At 50.3% G+C, this 16353-nt stretch overlaps 1 protein-coding gene across 4 annotated transcripts in view; it reads right to left on the bottom strand.

Annotated features, from left to right (window-relative positions):
- IFT43 (intraflagellar transport 43) overlaps nt 1–16353 on the bottom strand; it is a 580365-nt gene that overhangs the window by 27360 nt on the left and 536652 nt on the right. For all 4 annotated transcript variants that reach the window (XM_069638039.1, XM_069638038.1, XM_069638037.1 and 1 more), the window contains one exon: nt 14079–14125. In XM_069638039.1, the coding sequence (XP_069494140.1) occupies nt 14079–14125 (47 nt within the window). The remainder of the gene's footprint in view (nt 1–14078; nt 14126–16353) is intronic.

Consider the following 16353-nt stretch of genomic DNA (forward strand, 5'->3'; position numbering starts at 1 on the left):
TGCTATGCAAACTGTGACGTTGCCAGAAAAGGCACAACAGGATGCATGTGAAAAGCAAAGTCCACCCCAAGCTCAACATTCATTGAAAGAGTAAAATACGCTGCATGCTGGGAAGGGAAATCTATTGAAAGCCTAGCAACTACCATAAGACTGAAGCATGGTGCATGCTGGGAACTAGCGAATACGTGTGATGCACGCGGGAAGACCAAGAAGATTCAGCAGGAAGGCGGCCCGAAAGCTCCCGGGACAGGGAGGCCACCATTCCTCCCAAGTCTAGGAAAACACTGAATGATCGGGAATCGGTGTCTGGGCGCTGATCGAGAAGCACTCGCTCCAAATCAAGGCTAGAATGAGAGGGAAGTTCAACTAGGGGTTCAACGTAAGGACAACCCGAGTGTTGGAGACTGCACAAGAGCAGGGAAATCCACTACCATCGCCGTCCCAAGGGCTTCCAGGTCTGAGCGGCCACCTGGAGGGCAAGCAGATCCGCAAGGGATCAAGAGAAAGTGTGGCCGTCCAATAGGAAAGAGAAGCCAAAACCAGAGGGCCAAACAACAGGAAAGCAGACCTTGCAAGAAAGGTGAAGTCGGTGGTTGACACACACCGGGAGACTGTGGCGACGGACTCTAGTGTCCTAAGAAACAGGAAAGCAGACCTTGAAAGAAAAGTGAAGCCAGTGGTTGACACACACCGGGAGACTGTGGTGACAGACTCTAGTATCCTAAGAAACAGGAAAGCAGACCTTGAAAGAAAGGTGAAGTCGGTGATTGACACACCGGGAGACTGTGGCGACAGACTCTAGTGTCCTAAGAAACAGGAAAGCAGACCTTGAAAGAAAGCTGAAGTCGGTGATTGACACACACCGGGAGACTGTGGTGACAGACTCTAGTATCCTAAGAAACAGGAAAGCAGACCTTGAAAGAAAGGTGAAGTCGGTGATTGACACACCGGGAGACTGTGGCGACAGACTCTAGTGTCCTAAGAAACAGGAAAGCAGACCTTGAAAGAAAGCTGAAGTCGGTGATTGACACACACCGGGAGACTGTGGTGACAGACTCTAGTATCCTAAGAAACAGGAAAGCAGACCTTGAAAGAAAGGTGAAGTCAGTGATTGACACACCGGGAGACTGTGGAGAGACTCTAGTGTCCTAAGAAACAGGAAAGCAGACCTTGAAAGAAAGGTGAAGCCGGTGGTTGACACACACCGGGAGACTGTGGTGACAGACTCTAGTATCCTAAGAAACAGGAAAGCAGACCTTGAAAGAAAGGTGAAGTCGGTGATTGACACACCGGGAGACTGTGGAGAGACTCTAGTGTCCTAAGAAACAGGAAAGCAGACCTTGAAAGAAAGGTGAAGACAGTGGTTGACACACACCGGGAGACTGTGGTGACAGACTCTAGTATCCTAAGAAACAGGAAAGCAGACCTTGAAAGAAAGGTGAAGTCGGTGATTGACACACCGGGAGACTGTGGCGACAGACTCTAGTGTCCTAAGAAACAGGAAAGCAGACCTTGAAAGAAAGCTGAAGTCGGTGATTGACACACACCGGGAGACTGTGGTGACAGACTCTAGTATCCTAAGAAACAGGAAAGCAGACCTTGAAAGAAAGGTGAAGTCGGTGATTGACACACCGGGAGACTGTGGCGACAGACTCTAGTGTCCTAAGAAACAGGAAAGCAGACCTTGAAAGAAAGCTGAAGTCGGTGATTGACACACACCGGGAGACTGTGGTGACAGACTCTAGTATCCTAAGAAACAGGAAAGCAGACCTTGAAAGAAAGGTGAAGTCAGTGATTGACACACCGGGAGACTGTGGAGAGACTCTAGTGTCCTAAGAAACAGGAAAGCAGACCTTGAAAGAAAGGTGAAGCCGGTGGTTGACACACACCGGGAGACTGTGGTGACAGACTCTAGTATCCTAAGAAACAGGAAAGCAGACCTTGAAAGAAAGGTGAAGTCGGTGATTGACACACCGGGAGACTGTGGAGAGACTCTAGTGTCCTAAGAAACAGGAAAGCAGACCTTGAAAGAAAGGTGAAGACAGTGGTTGACACACACCGGGAGACTGTGTTGACAGACTCTAGTATCCTAAGAAACAGGAAAGCAGACCTTGAAAGAAAGCTGAAGCCAGTGGTTGACACACACCGGGAGACTGTGTTGACAGACTCTAGTATCCTAAGAAACAGGAAAGCAGACCTTGAAAGAAAGCTGAAGCCAGTGGTTGACACACACCGGGAGACTATGGAGAGACTTTAGTGTCCTAAGAAACAGGAAAGCAGACCTTGAAAGAAAGGTGAAGACAGTGGTTGACACACACCAGGAGACTATGGAGAGACTTTAGTGTCCTAAGAAACAGGAAAGCAGACCTTGAAAGAAAGGTGAAGTCGGTGATTGACACACCGGGAGACTGTGGAGAGACTCTAGTGTCCTAAGAAACCGGAAAGCAGACCTTGAAAGAAAGGTGAAGACAGTGGTTGACACACACCAGGAGACTATGGAGAGACTTTAGTGTCCTAAGAAACAGGAAAGCAGACCTTGAAATAAAGGTGAAGCCAGTGGTTGACACACACCGGGAGACTATGGTGACAGATTCTAGTATCCTAAGAAACAGGAAAGCAGACCTTGAAAGAAAGCTGAAGCCAGTGGTTGACACACACCGGGAGACTGTGGTGACAGACTCTAGTATCCTAAGAAACAGGAAAGCGGACCTTGAAAGAAAGGTGAAGCCGGTGCATGACACTGGGAGACTATGGAGAGACTTTAGTGTCCTAAGAAACAGGAAAGCAGACCTTGAAAGAAAGGTGAAGTCGGTGGTTGATACACTGGTGACAGACTCTAGTGTCCTAAGAAACAGGAAAGCAGACCTTGAAAGAAAGGTGAAGCCAGTGGTTGACACACCAGGAGACTGTGGCGACAGACTGTAGTGTCCTAAGAAACAGGAAAGCAAACCTTGCAGGAAAGGTGAAGCCGGTGGTTGACACACCAGGAGACTGAAAAAATTGTTTTTCATTGAACTAAGCGAGTCCTCCTTGGGAGCTCAGCACAAGAAGGCAGCATCGATGTGATCCTCTGCCAACACCCTGTAAACTTGCAGTGGAGTAACTTTGCTGAAAATGTTGGGGTGGACATGACATCTGAAGAAAAGGTGCCCCAGCCAAATGAATGGGGACAAAATGGTGTGCCCTGAAAGTTGGGGGGGAGGGGACAAATACCCCTGTCCCCTCCTAAAATTACGCCCATGTAAACTTGTAATCCTTCAAGCTCCTTATAACAAAGTAACCTGCCTTATTCAGGGGGGGTGACTAAAGAAAAAAGGGACCTCCCACAGTCGGTGGATGTTGGCACAATGAGGCAGTAACCCCTAGTCTCCTTAACTTAGTGCCCAACGTTTGGCAGTGAACAGCCACGTGTCCAACCAACAGGCTACTGGCTCTTTAAAAGATTCTCAATTATCTGGGAAGAATTCGTGCCACCCACAACCCCATGCAGTCTACCCTGTGAAAAAACCCTGCGGGCAGAGAAAACTACATTTGCATCCGGCACAGGGTGCACTGCCAGACAGGTGGTTGAAGAGTGGGCGAGAATACAGTGTGTACCGCCCGCTCCTCCCAGCCACTCGAGGCTCTTCCCCGGGTGGCGCCATCTTGATTTGGGGGGAGGCAACCGGCAGTCTCTCCCAACCCCTCCCCAACCACGCTCCTCCCCGACTTACCTGCTGGAGCGGAGCTTTGTGCTCCGGTCCCGGCACTCCTACTGCTTGCGGCCACCACCATGGAAAAGGAAGCCCTTTTCTGTCCCTTTTCCTGTAGCAGCTGACATCTTTTTTTGTTCCTCTGGAGATTGGGTTTGTGCAATAGGGCAGAACCCATCCCGAGTGAAAAAATAAAGAAATGAATCATTTGCACCCCAGAGAACCCCCAGGGTGCGAATGGCTATATTGCCCCAGTGGGAGGCATAGAAACGCCTGCAGCCCTCGTTGAGGCCCTCACTTCGCTTGGGCCTGATTGCAAAATGTTACCTATGTTCCATGATAGCAGCATATCAGCAGATAGCATCCTGAAAACATGCACTGAGCACAGGGAAGCAGGCGCAGCTCCATAGAAGGAGCTTCCCCCTCTCGCACATGCTCAGAAAGATGTGCTGTCCCGTTTCAAGATGGCAGACCCAGCTTCCAAAGCCACAGTCTGCTTGCCGAGGATAGATAACGAATCGGGCACACCTGATCCAGGTACCACAGTGTTCACTCAGGCCCCACAGCTTCAGGGGCGTGGCTTGCAGGATGGGCGTGGCCTGAAACGTCTGCAAACCATAGTAAGGTACGCACATAAACATATAAATGCTAACATTTATATTTGTTTGCGTGCCTTACTATGGCTTGTGTACTTCAAGATGGCTTGAAAAGTACACAAGCCAGAGTAAGGTACGCACACACATGTATAGCAGTTGTATATTTTTGCAAACTTTTCAAGCCATTTTTTAAACATCCTGTGTTCATAAATGATGGCTTGAAAAGTGCACAATTCAATCCATTGTTTATAAAGCTTTGACGACAGACCAAGTCTGAGACGTCTTTGCCCGTCCGCAAAGCTTTGTTAAAGATGGCTTGAACTGTGCACATTTCAAGCCATCTTTTATAAACACAGAAATATGGCACTGAGTCCCTAGGTTCGCCGGAGGGTCAAAGATGCCTCGGTTACCTGGGGAGGGGGAACAAAAGGACACAAACTCCCTCTTGTGAACCCTTGTGTGAGGGGTCACAAGAGGAAGTTACAGTGACTGACAGAAGTGCCAGCCAGTCACAGCTCCCGATTAGCACGTCTGTCAGCTTGCTTGACTCGAAAATGGCGGGCGCATTTCCCGTCGTGGCTGCGGCAGGATAATGTGTCCCGCTGTGGTGTGGTGGGAACGGGGGGGGCATCCGGCTCAGACTCATTTTTTGGAGACTGCCACGGCCCAGCCCCAGCTGGCCCCAGCCCACTTAAAGCACTGCCCTCAGTTATAGACTGTGGTAGGAAAGAGACATCAGTAGGTGGACATCAAGGGCTACAGGAGTAGGAATAGGCTTTTGTGGGTAGAAAACAGCACCCTACGCAAGAGAGGGGGATAAGGCCATCATCAGCGCCTCTCTAAACTGGAGGTCGCAAACCTAATCGGCGCTGCGAAACTACTGTATATTTAGTCCTTGCAGCAGTGAGCCAACAAACTCCACAGAACTAGCAGGAGGGCTGCAACTAGCTCATATCCCACTACTAAGAGGGGTCCAGCCAGAGGACCCTTGATAGAAGAACCACAGAATCTGTGATAAGGGGGTGCCCCAAAATCTTGTGAACTGTAGGGGGAATCGTTTGAACAGTCAGAGTTCCTAGGCCTTTTTCTTTTAGAGTTTAGCCCTAGGAGGAGAAGTTGTGTGTTAGTAAAAACCTGTTTTTATCTGAAAATGAGCCTGCACTCTTAGACCCACTTGGCTATAGGAAACCCTATAACCAGAAGAAAGCACAACATTCCATCCAGGACTCCAATGCACTCGAAGGACACACTCCTCCGACGACATCCACAGCTCATATGGCCACCCGTCATTGTGGCCAGTCTTCTGCGCACCTGTCATAGTGGTAATAACAGACCATTGATGGCAGCAGCCACAAAATAGTGCCAGTACCCCGGGATATAGGAGCAGTGCCTGGCAAATGCTAAATACTTACACACATGTTCAAACTGTTGGCTTTGCCAATGCTCGTTTTTAACAGGACTTCAGTGAAGGACACAGAGTGCTTACAAATCAAGTGGCTGAAGGCCGATCTGGTTAAGACATTTTTATTACACCATAGCGCATTTACCGCTCCAATTAAGTCATTAACTTTCAGAAGACTACTTTAAAAAAAAAAATAAAAAAAAAAAAAACGCCAGACACTTCAATGTAGGGCTTGATAAACCTAGCTCGAAGAGATCTTAGGAGGGTGCGTTTTTGAGCGTGGAGGGGCAGACAGTGGGTGGGTAAATGACCAAAGAACACCTACAAGCTTTGTATCCCTCCTCATATGCCATTTTGCGCTAGCTGCATTCTAATGTAATCGTTTCTACGTATAGGCGGCTCCACCCAATAGCCAAAACGAAAAAATGACTGCTAGCAAGAAGTTTGGGGAAAAGGGGATTGGGTGGGGTGCGGGGGGTGGGGGGTGTATAGAATAGCCAAAACTAAAAAAAAAAAAAAAAAAAATGTACAGCTAGCAAGTTTGGGGAAAAGGGGCTTGGGGGTAATGAGAGGGTACTGGGGTATTGGGTCGGGGGGAGGGGCGGGGAGGAACAGCCAAAACTAAAAAGTGTACAGCTAGCAGGTTTGGGGAAAAGGGGCTTTGGGCTGAGAGGGTATAGGGGAGTGGGGGGGTGGGGGTGGAGGGGGGGGGGGGGTGGCCCCTGCATTTTACTGATGCACTGAATTTGAAATCGGCGACTATTCAAAAGGGAAACATTCTGCAACGTGGGGAAACCATTGGTGAAAGCACATGGAACCCTCTATCTTGTGTCCACTTGCATGTAATAAATACCCTAGGTGACAGTGTGTTTACACCCGGGTAACAATCAAAAGCCATGTCCACCTTGCGTCACGGTCTCCAAGGCTCCATGCCAGGGTGCACTGGCCATGGAACTGTAAGAATGTAATTTGTATTTTCCCTTGTTCCCTCCCTTGCCTTGAAGCGCTTTGAAACATATAGTGTATTTATATAGCGCGAATACACAATCATATCATAGAGCATAATTGCCACGGAGCTCGGGGAACCGCTGGCTTGCCCATCTTCTGGGAGGCTGATTGCTTAGGATTATTAATAAGTCCTAAATAGGCTGACCTGGACAGGGTCGGCCCTGGTCGCCATGCCACAAGAAGCATTGCTCTACCCAGGCAATATGTGGTCCTGTATTACCCTGGGCAGCAGCCCCACCCTTCATGCCCGTAGCTGGTCGCTCCTGGGCCTCACAGTCCCCAGACTACCCCTCTGGGCCATGCCCATCACACCAGTAGCCACAAGAAGCATCGCTCTACCCAGGTAATGTATGGTCCTGTGTTACCCTGGGCAGCAGCCCCACCCTTCATGCCCGGAGCTGGTCGCTCCTGGGCTTCACAGTCCCCAGACTACCCCTCTGGGCCATGCCCATCAACACCAGTAGCCACAAGAAGCATCGCTCTACCCAGGTAATGTATGGTCCTGTGTTACCCTGGGCAGCAGCCCCACCCTTCATGCCCGGAGCTGGTCGCTCCTGGGCCTCACAGTCCCCAGACTACCCCTCTGGGCCATGCCCATCACACCAGTAGCCACAAGAAGCATTGCTCTACCCAGGCAATATGTGGTCCTGTGTTACCCTGGGCAGCAGCTGCACCCTTCATGCCCAGAGCTGGCAGCTCCTGGGCCTCACAGTCCCCAGACTCCCCCTCTGGGCCATGCCCATCAACACCAGTAGCCACAAGAAGCATCGCTCTACCCAGGTAATGTATGGTCCTGTGTTACCCTGGGCAGCAGCCCCACCCTTCATGCCCGGAGCTGGTCGCTCCTGGGCCTCACAGTCCCCAGACTACCCCTCTGGGCCATGCCCATCACACCAGTAGCCACAAGAAGCATCGCTCTACCCAGGTAATGTATGGTCCTGTGTTACCCTGGGCAGCAGCCCCACCCTTCATGCCCGGAGCTGGCAGCTCCTGGGCCTCACAGTTCCCCAGACTCCCCCTCCGGGCCATGCCCATCACACCAGTAGCCTCAAGAAGCATCGCTCTACCCAGGTAATGTATGGTCCTGTGTTACCCTGGGCAGCAGCCGCACCCTTCATGCCCGGAGCTGGCAGCTCCTGGGCCTCACAGTCCCCAGACTACCCCTCCGGGCCATGCCCATCACACCAGTAGCCACAAGAAGCATCGCTCTACCCAGGTAATGTATGGTCCTGTGTTACCCTGGGCAGCAGCCGCACCCTTCATGCCCAGAGCTGGCAGCTCCTGGGCCTCACAGTTCCCCAGACTCCCCCTCTGGGCCATGCCCATCACACCAGTAGCCACAAGAAGCATCGCTCTACCCAGGTAATGTATGGTCCTGTGTTACCCTGGGCAGCAGCCCCACCCTTCATGCCCGGAGCTGGCAGCTCCTGGGCCTCACAGTTCCCCAGACTCCCCCTCTGGGCCATGCCCATCACACCAGTAGCCACAAGAAGCCTCGCTCTACCCAGGTAATGTATGGTCCTGTGTTACCCTGGGCAGCAGCCGCACCCTTCAAGCCCGGAGCTGGCAGCTCCTGGGCCTCACAGTCCCCAGACTCCCCCTCTGGGCCATGCCCATCACACCAGTAGCCACAAGAAGCATTGCTCTACCCAGGCAATATGTGGTCCTGTGTTACCCTGGGCAGCAGCCGCACCCTTCATGCCCGGAGCTGGCAGCTCCTGGGCCTCACAGTCCCCAGACTACCCCTCCGGGCCATGCCCATCACACCAGTAGCCACAAGAAGCATCGCTCTACCCAGGTAATGTATGGTCCTGTGTTACCCTGGGCAGCAGCCGCACCCTTCATGCCCAGAGCTGGCAGCTCCTGGGCCTCACAGTTCCCCAGACTCCCCCTCTGGGCCATGCCCATCACACCAGTAGCCACAAGAAGCATCGCTCTACCCAGGTAATGTATGGTCCTGTGTTACCCTGGGCAGCAGCCGCACCCTTCATGCCCGGAGCTGGCAGCTCCTGGGCCTCACAGTCCCCAGACTACCCCTCCGGGCCATGCCCATCACACCAGTAGCCACAAGAAGCCTCGCTCTACCCAGGTAATGTATGGTCCTGTGTTACCCTGGGCAGCAGCCGCACCCTTCAAGCCCGGAGCTGGCAGCTCCTGGGCCTCACAGTCCCCAGACTCCCCCTCTGGGCCATGCCCATCACACCAGTAGCCACAAGAAGCATCGCTCTACCCAGGTAATGTATGGTCCTGTGTTACCCTGGGCAGCAGCCCCACCCTTCATGCCCGGAGCTGGCAGCTCCTGGGCCTCACAGTCCCCAGACTACCCCTCTGGGCCATGCCCATCACACCAGTAGCCACAAGAAGCATCGCTCTACCCAGGTAATGTATGGTCCTGTGTTACCCTGGGCAGCAGCCCCACCCTTCATGCCCGGAGCTGGCAGCTCCTGGGCCTCACAGTCCCCAGACTACCCCTCTGGGCCATGCCCATCACACCAGTAGCCACAAGAAGCATCGCTCTACCCAGGTAATGTATGGTCCTGTGTTACCCTGGGCAGCAGCTGCACCCTTCATGCCCAGAGCTGGCAGCTTCTGGGCCTCACAGTCCCCAGACTCCCCCTCTGGGCCATGCCCATCACACCAGTAGCCACAATTCATCACCCCGGTTGCAGAGTTATAATAAGCATAGGCGTGCAACAATACATACTATTCACAAGCACACCGCAAATAAAAGCGCATAAGGTAACCCTTTATACTGTATTACACAGGGCAGTTTCGAGCCAGCTTGATGCCCAGGGTGAAACACTAGAATGTGCCCCCCCCTCCCTGACTGGCACACGTCACATCCAAATTACACCTCTGTGTCGCGCGACTAAACCCCTCCTCAATATCTATAAATAATTTCTAAACAAATGAAGCTGGTTTCATGACATTGTAATTCGAGTACTTTGCAGAAGGAATCTAATGTGCAAACGCAGCTGTTGCGGCCCAAGTAAATGGTTCTTCCGTCGCCTGCTCTTGGGGAAGGCCTTGCCTGAATGCAGTTTCAAACTATCCCTACAGGCACACTGCAGTGTGACCAGCCTGCTGGGCTCTGAGGGACCGCTGGCCCAATGTTGCAGGCCTTCTGTTCGAACCACATCACTTATTTCGCAATGGGTAACACTAGACTAACCATATGAATAATTGTCTGATATAAGGCTATCATTCCAAGGTGGACATTCTGGTACACTCCTATTGTACTCTCTCAAAATACCCATACGAGAGAGGGAAAGGGGATAAAGAGCACCAATGGGTGTTCCTGTCTGCTTTGCATTACATCACAGAGCCTTTTCATGAATAGAACAATGATCAGAGACATCTATATTTTATATATCTATATTTAATATATATATATATATATATATATATATATATATATATATATATATATATATTTATATATTATTTTGTCCCGGGAGGATAGCTCAGCAGCAACGTGTTTGCCTTGGAAGCAAGATGACACGAAGCACAGGTTCAATCCCCAGGTCCGCGCTTAGAAACCTCTGGGTATTTAAGCGCGTTATAAATATGCAACTAAGATACACACAAAAAAAAAACAATTACGCAACTAACAAACAAAATCAATTATGTAACAACGCCTCGATGCCCGCGGGCTGTGTGAGCGCTTTAAAAATGCAAATAAATAACTAGACACATCTGTATAAAAAGGTTGCAGGTGTGAATCAGTAAATACATAACAGACACATGGCTTGGTACTCACATCACTGTTCACAACACTTAACGTAACATTAAAATGTTTGTAACCATGAACCATACATACTCATTTTGATATCTTAGGTTTTTGGGTTTGAGGATAAAATGGTTGCAACATGAGCCGCTCAAATGGGGTACAAGGGCCCTTTTGCTTCTTGTTTCTGAAGAATTTTACATGAGATGGGGCTGGGTCTCAGTGTGAGCGTGCCCAACCCCAATACAGAAACATCTTTAGACAGGAATGGATACCCTACAAGAGACGTCCCATAAAGAGGGGAAAACGTACAGAAAGGATTGTACTTCTTACAAATGTTGGCCTGACCATAAATACGCTGATGAAGCATTTTAAACAAAACCGGGTTCTGACGCATGGTAAAGAGTCCACAGTCCCTCGGCCATTACCTCCTCACTATTAAGCAGGCCTCAGGGGTTATCTCTAACATAAAAAAGAGCCGGCCCACGCTCTAGCTAACAGAGCTGGCATTAACATCTCTTATTAGTGCTGGCCTGCAGCGTGTGAAAATCATGGTGTGGCAGAGTAGAAATGGGTTTGGCCTAATGGATGTACAATTTGAGGGAACTTCTTTGCGTTGTGTGTGTGTAAGTGTGGGGACAGTATGGCACGCTCATTAGAGCTACATACACAAACAATTCCAGTGCATATGGACACGGGACACATCAAACGAAAAGAATCAAATGTGCCCTTACAGAGAGGAGCAGCACAGAGACCTTAACAAACAGGGTGGTGACTTGGGCAGCGCACAAATCATTGCTGCACATATCAATGCATTGATTTGCCATGTATTACACACAAAGAACCCAGCTTTCCTAATCCAGGTACCAAGTCACATTCAAGAGCCACCTGGTGGTGATTGTGTGTTAAGAAAATGAAAAGTCCTTTCATGCTGAGCGGATGCATTTAGTCCATGTCCCAAAGCAGCCACTAGAATACTTAAGCAAGCAAATGGCAGTTAACCTTCCGAGGCATGCAACATATGTTACAAAAAAGTATACACAGAAAAACGTGTGGATGTAACCTTCCGAGGCATGCAACATATGTTACAAAAAAGTATACACAGAAAAACGTGTGGATGTAACCTTCCGAGGCATGCAACATATGTTACAGAAAAAGTATACACAGAAAAACGTGTGGATGTAACCTTCCGAGGCATGCAACATATGTTACAAAAAAGTATACACAGAAAAACGTGTGGATGTAACCTTCCGAGGCATGCAACATATGTTACAGAAAAAGTATACACAGAAAAACGTGTGGATGTAAAAAGTATACACAGAAAAACGTGTGGATGTAACCTTCCGAGGCATGCAACATATGTTACAAAAAAAGTATACACAGAAAAACGTGTGGATGTAAAAAGTATACACAGAAAAACGTGTGGATGTAACCTTCCGAGGCATGCAACATATGTTACAGAAAAAGTATACACAGAAAAACGTGTGGATGTAACCTTCCGAGGCATGCAACATATGTTACAGAAAAAGTATACACAGAAAAACGTGTGGATGTAACCTTCCGAGGCATGCAACATATGTTACAGAAAAAGTATACACAGAAAAACGTGTGGATGTAACCTTCCGAGGCATGCAACATATGTTACAGAAAAAGTATACACAGAAAAACGTGTGGATGTAACCTTCCGAGGCATGCAACATATGTTACAGAAAAAGTATACACAGAAAAACGTGTGGATGTAACCTTCCGAGGCATGCAACATATGTTACAAAAAAAGTATACACAGAAAAACGTGTGGTTGTAACCTTCCGAGGCATGCAACATATGTTACAAAAAAAGTATACACAGAAAAACGTGTGAATGTAACCTTCCGAGGCATGCAACATGTTACAAAAAAAGTATACACAGAAAAACGTGTGGATGCAACCTTCCGAGGCATGCAACATATGTTACAAAAAAAGTATACACAGAAAAACGTGTGGATGCAACCTTCCGAGGCATGCAACATATGTTACAGAAAAAGTATACACAGAAAAACGTGTGGATGTAACCTTCCGAGGCATGCAACATATGTTACAGAAAAAGTATACACAGAAAAACGTGTGGATGTAACCTTCCGAGGCATGCAACATATGTTACAGAAAAAGTATACACAGAAAAACGTGTGGATGTAACCTTCCGAGGCATGCAACATATGTTACAAAAAAGTATACACAGAAAAACGTGTGGATGTAACCTTCCGAGGCATGCAACATATGTTACAGAAAAAGTATACACAGAAAAACGTGTGGATGTAACCTTCCGAGGCATGCAACATATGTTACAAAAAAGTATACACAGAAAAACGTGTGGATGTAAAAAGTATACACAGAAAAACGTTTGGATGTGTGAAATAAAAGTACATGAAAATAAAGGACATAGTTTTAAACGCTTTCTGTGTGGTGTGTTAATTCTCTTGGGAAAAGGCGTAGATTTGGTGAGCTAACTGATGCTTTGTGCTAGCCTCCAGAATGAAAATGCCCCATGCTCAGTTCTCATCCCTGTGGTGTAAAAGCAATGGCTTGCTCGACGAGTCATCACTTATAAATTGCCCCCACTTTAAAGGCTATAAACACAAAGAGCACACGATGGAGGGAGTAGGTGGGGAGGGGGGCAGAGGGTGCATGTCGCAGAGCATCTCGGAGGCGGCGTTCGCAATAAGCATGCCTCGATTTGGAACAAAGGAGTGCTTAACGTTTTACCCGCAGTGAACTCCGAGACACACGTGTGGGTCAGACCGTTCCTGTGCCCACGCACCATAAGCCCCCCCCCCCGCCCCCAGGAAACGGGGGCTGGCGTTACAGCCCGACAATGGAGAAGCACACCCACGCTGCTGAGGCTTCTCCGCCTAGCCTCATCCTCCTTGGCCAAGCATGCCTGAAACAGCGTCTACACTGCCCCTAGTGGGGCGTCAAGGCACGCGTCACGGTTTCCAGCTCAGTGGGTCCGGGTTTAGTGATTTGCAGGTTCAGCTGGAGGATGAGCTGGTCCGGGAACAGACTGCTCTTTGGAAAGAGTAGGGGGGGGGGGGGTTGGGGGGCGGCAGCCTCGGGGGTGGGCATGTTTTGATCACAGATGACAGAATCCGGAGTGAGGGGCCTTTAACAACCAGGACGATTGCGCCCAGCTCAATCCGTCCGTCACGGCCACATCTTCAGAGCGGCGCCCTCGGCTATTTGAACTGAATGAGGCTGTCGTGTTCCTCTAATCATTCTCAAGACATCTTTCTCAGTCTCAAGAAATCTTTTTTCGTTTTGTTTGGGTAAGCCCAGTCTGTTCTCTGGTGGGCACCAGAAGAAACCCCTCTGCCAGGATGCTGAGGACGAGAGTGTAGACAGACCTGCAGAGCGAAAAGGAGTGTTTGGGCAGGGGAAGGAGGGAATAGGATATAATAATAGGATAGGTTATTTATAAGGTGCTTAATACCCAGAGGTTTCTAAGCGCGGACCCAGGGATCGAACCTGTGTTGCTCCGTGTGGTCCATCTTCCAAGGCGAGCGCGTTACCCCTGAGCTATCCTCCCGAGACCAGAGGGAGGCGCAACATAGTGAGAGCAGAGAGAAAGACAGGAGCGGGAAGGCACCGGACAAAACAACAACAACACAAAGCACTTACCTCCTCCGTCGTCCGACCCCTCCAGGCTGTGCTGCCGAAAGCGGTGACTGAGGGGGGGAAAAAGAGACGAGAACAATTAAATACCCCACCTCTGAAATGCCAAGCCCAGCTCGATGCACCCCCCCCCCCCCGTCCCCGAAGCACCCATTCTCAGCCAGCCCTGCACTGTGTGGTGGGGGCAGAACCTTATGGTGCCACCCATGACCCAGGTGTGCCAAGGGAAGTGACATCACGTGATACCTCTGCAGTCCACTCGACAGGAAATGGCCGCTGGAAGGTTCTAAATTAACCATAGCCACTGGTGATGCTTTGGGCAACTTTCCAAAGCAGCATTATTTTAGCAGGTCTGTGGCCAATGGGAGAGCTCCACCCAGAACGGATAGGCCCCGCCCCTAGTGCACAGCAACACCAGCAATCCCTGCACACCGAGGATTCCCCACGCACACACGCCCGAGTATACACACTCATTGACAGGGAGCACAGATCCATCAGAACCGCCGGCGATGCTCCTGGCAGCCTTCAGTGACATAACCTGGGCATTTGTCCAATAGCTATGCCGTTTGTATTCAACCTCACACATTCTGTCAGCCCCTTCGTTTCCCCTCCAGTAAGGTGCTGCATGAGACATTTCCTTTGGTTTGGCATAACAAGGCCGCAGATTTATTTTTTACATATACATGACCACTGCAAACAGGTAAAAATTTAGTTCCAACAGGTGTGGCGATTGCTCCTCGTCCTGCTTCCCCCTTTTTCCTCCATATTGATTGCAGGCACAACTCCCCCAAGGCACTCGAGTCTGAGAAACCGCCTGCCCATGCAGGTCTTTGCGGACTGGGGGAGCGCCGTTTGTTGGGGGGAAGTTGAGCCCCAATTGCTACCGCCAGACACCCCCGCCGTTTAGGCTCCCAGGAGGCGCTGTCTAGAATGGGCGAAGCCCCTTCCGGTTTAGCAATGGCTCATTCGGAGTCTTTGTCTTATATTAGGTTGCCACAACCCGCCTGTCCATCCTGCGACAACGACGTCCAGGCTCCGCCATAGCTGTAGGGTGGGAGGGTGGGAAAAAGAAGTCCTCCACTCTTGGCGGGCGCCCGGCTGCTGGGAGAGCTGCAAGTGATCCTGTGCCGGGCGCCCGCCGTCTTTATGCCCCAAGCCCCGCCCCCTTCCTTTGTTGCCCTTCGCGGGCTTTCCTGGGCTCTTGGCGCCCTTTTTTCTGGCTCCTTTGCCGCCCTCTCCCCTGCCCCTGTGGGGGAGGGGGAAGAGAGCGTAAAGGAGGAAGGCCCCTGCCCCGGTTATCGGGGTGCCTCCTCCATTCGCCGTGCTCTCCCCTCGTCACCTTCATTGCGTGCCGACCAGGCTGGCGCTCTTGCCACCAGCCAGCCGCTAGAACACGATGCCCAAACATGGCTGGGTTTGCCGAGGGGCACGGCTCATCAGTTTGGACTGGATTGACCCCACTGGTGGCAGGACCAAGACTGAAAAGCTGACAAAAAATGATTGCACTGAAGGATTGCCCCGTGCAAGGACACCGGTTATGATTAATTCCAAGCCTTTCACCCTTTGCTCCTTTATCTCCGCTTTCCGTTCCAGAATTCCATTTCTCATGAGCAACCCTTACTTGTGTCCTCCTACCCGTAAGAAGAAAACCCCAGACAACGGAGCGTTTTAATAGTCTCTGTAAAGTAGTCCACTTGGTTGGTGCACCTGCTGCAGAGGTCTGGGTGTGTTCTATCCTAGATGGGCAGGCAACACATGGTTGCCCTTCTGGGGCAGATGCAGAGTTTCCTCGTGCCCTTCTGTCTGAGGAGGAGGTGGATGGGGGGGGAACAGATTGCAGGCGGATACCTCAGTGTTGGTCATTAAAAGCTGCCTGCACCTAGAATGATTAATCAAGGTGGGCGCAGGCTGTAAGGGGGGGGGCGGGGGGAGGGGGTGAAAGCCCTGACCCATCGCCTCCCTCTAAAAAGGGCTCATTTGAGAGGTCTTTAATCACTTCCTGGTTTATACATGTGTGAGAACGCCACATCTTCTCATACGTGTATGCAGGATGTGAACCTATGTTGCATTCCCACAATAAACGACGCCAGTGCATGTAATTGGTGGTTTTCAGTTTAAGACTGAACGCTTGGCTGGCAATGCTGCTTTTGAATGCGAAGTTAGCAGGAGGGCCACCGGATCTGGCGGGGGCTAAACCTTTTATACAATGATAAGCCAGCACGCGCTTGCTCGGCTGGTTGGCATTTCACTGCGAGGGGCACATGGCTTCCCATGGCATTCA

This window comes from Ambystoma mexicanum, chromosome 14, assembly GCF_040938575.1.
Source record: "Ambystoma mexicanum isolate Mex_15411 chromosome 14, UKY_AmexF1_1, whole genome shotgun sequence".
Taxonomy (NCBI): Eukaryota; Metazoa; Chordata; class Amphibia; order Caudata; family Ambystomatidae; genus Ambystoma; species Ambystoma mexicanum.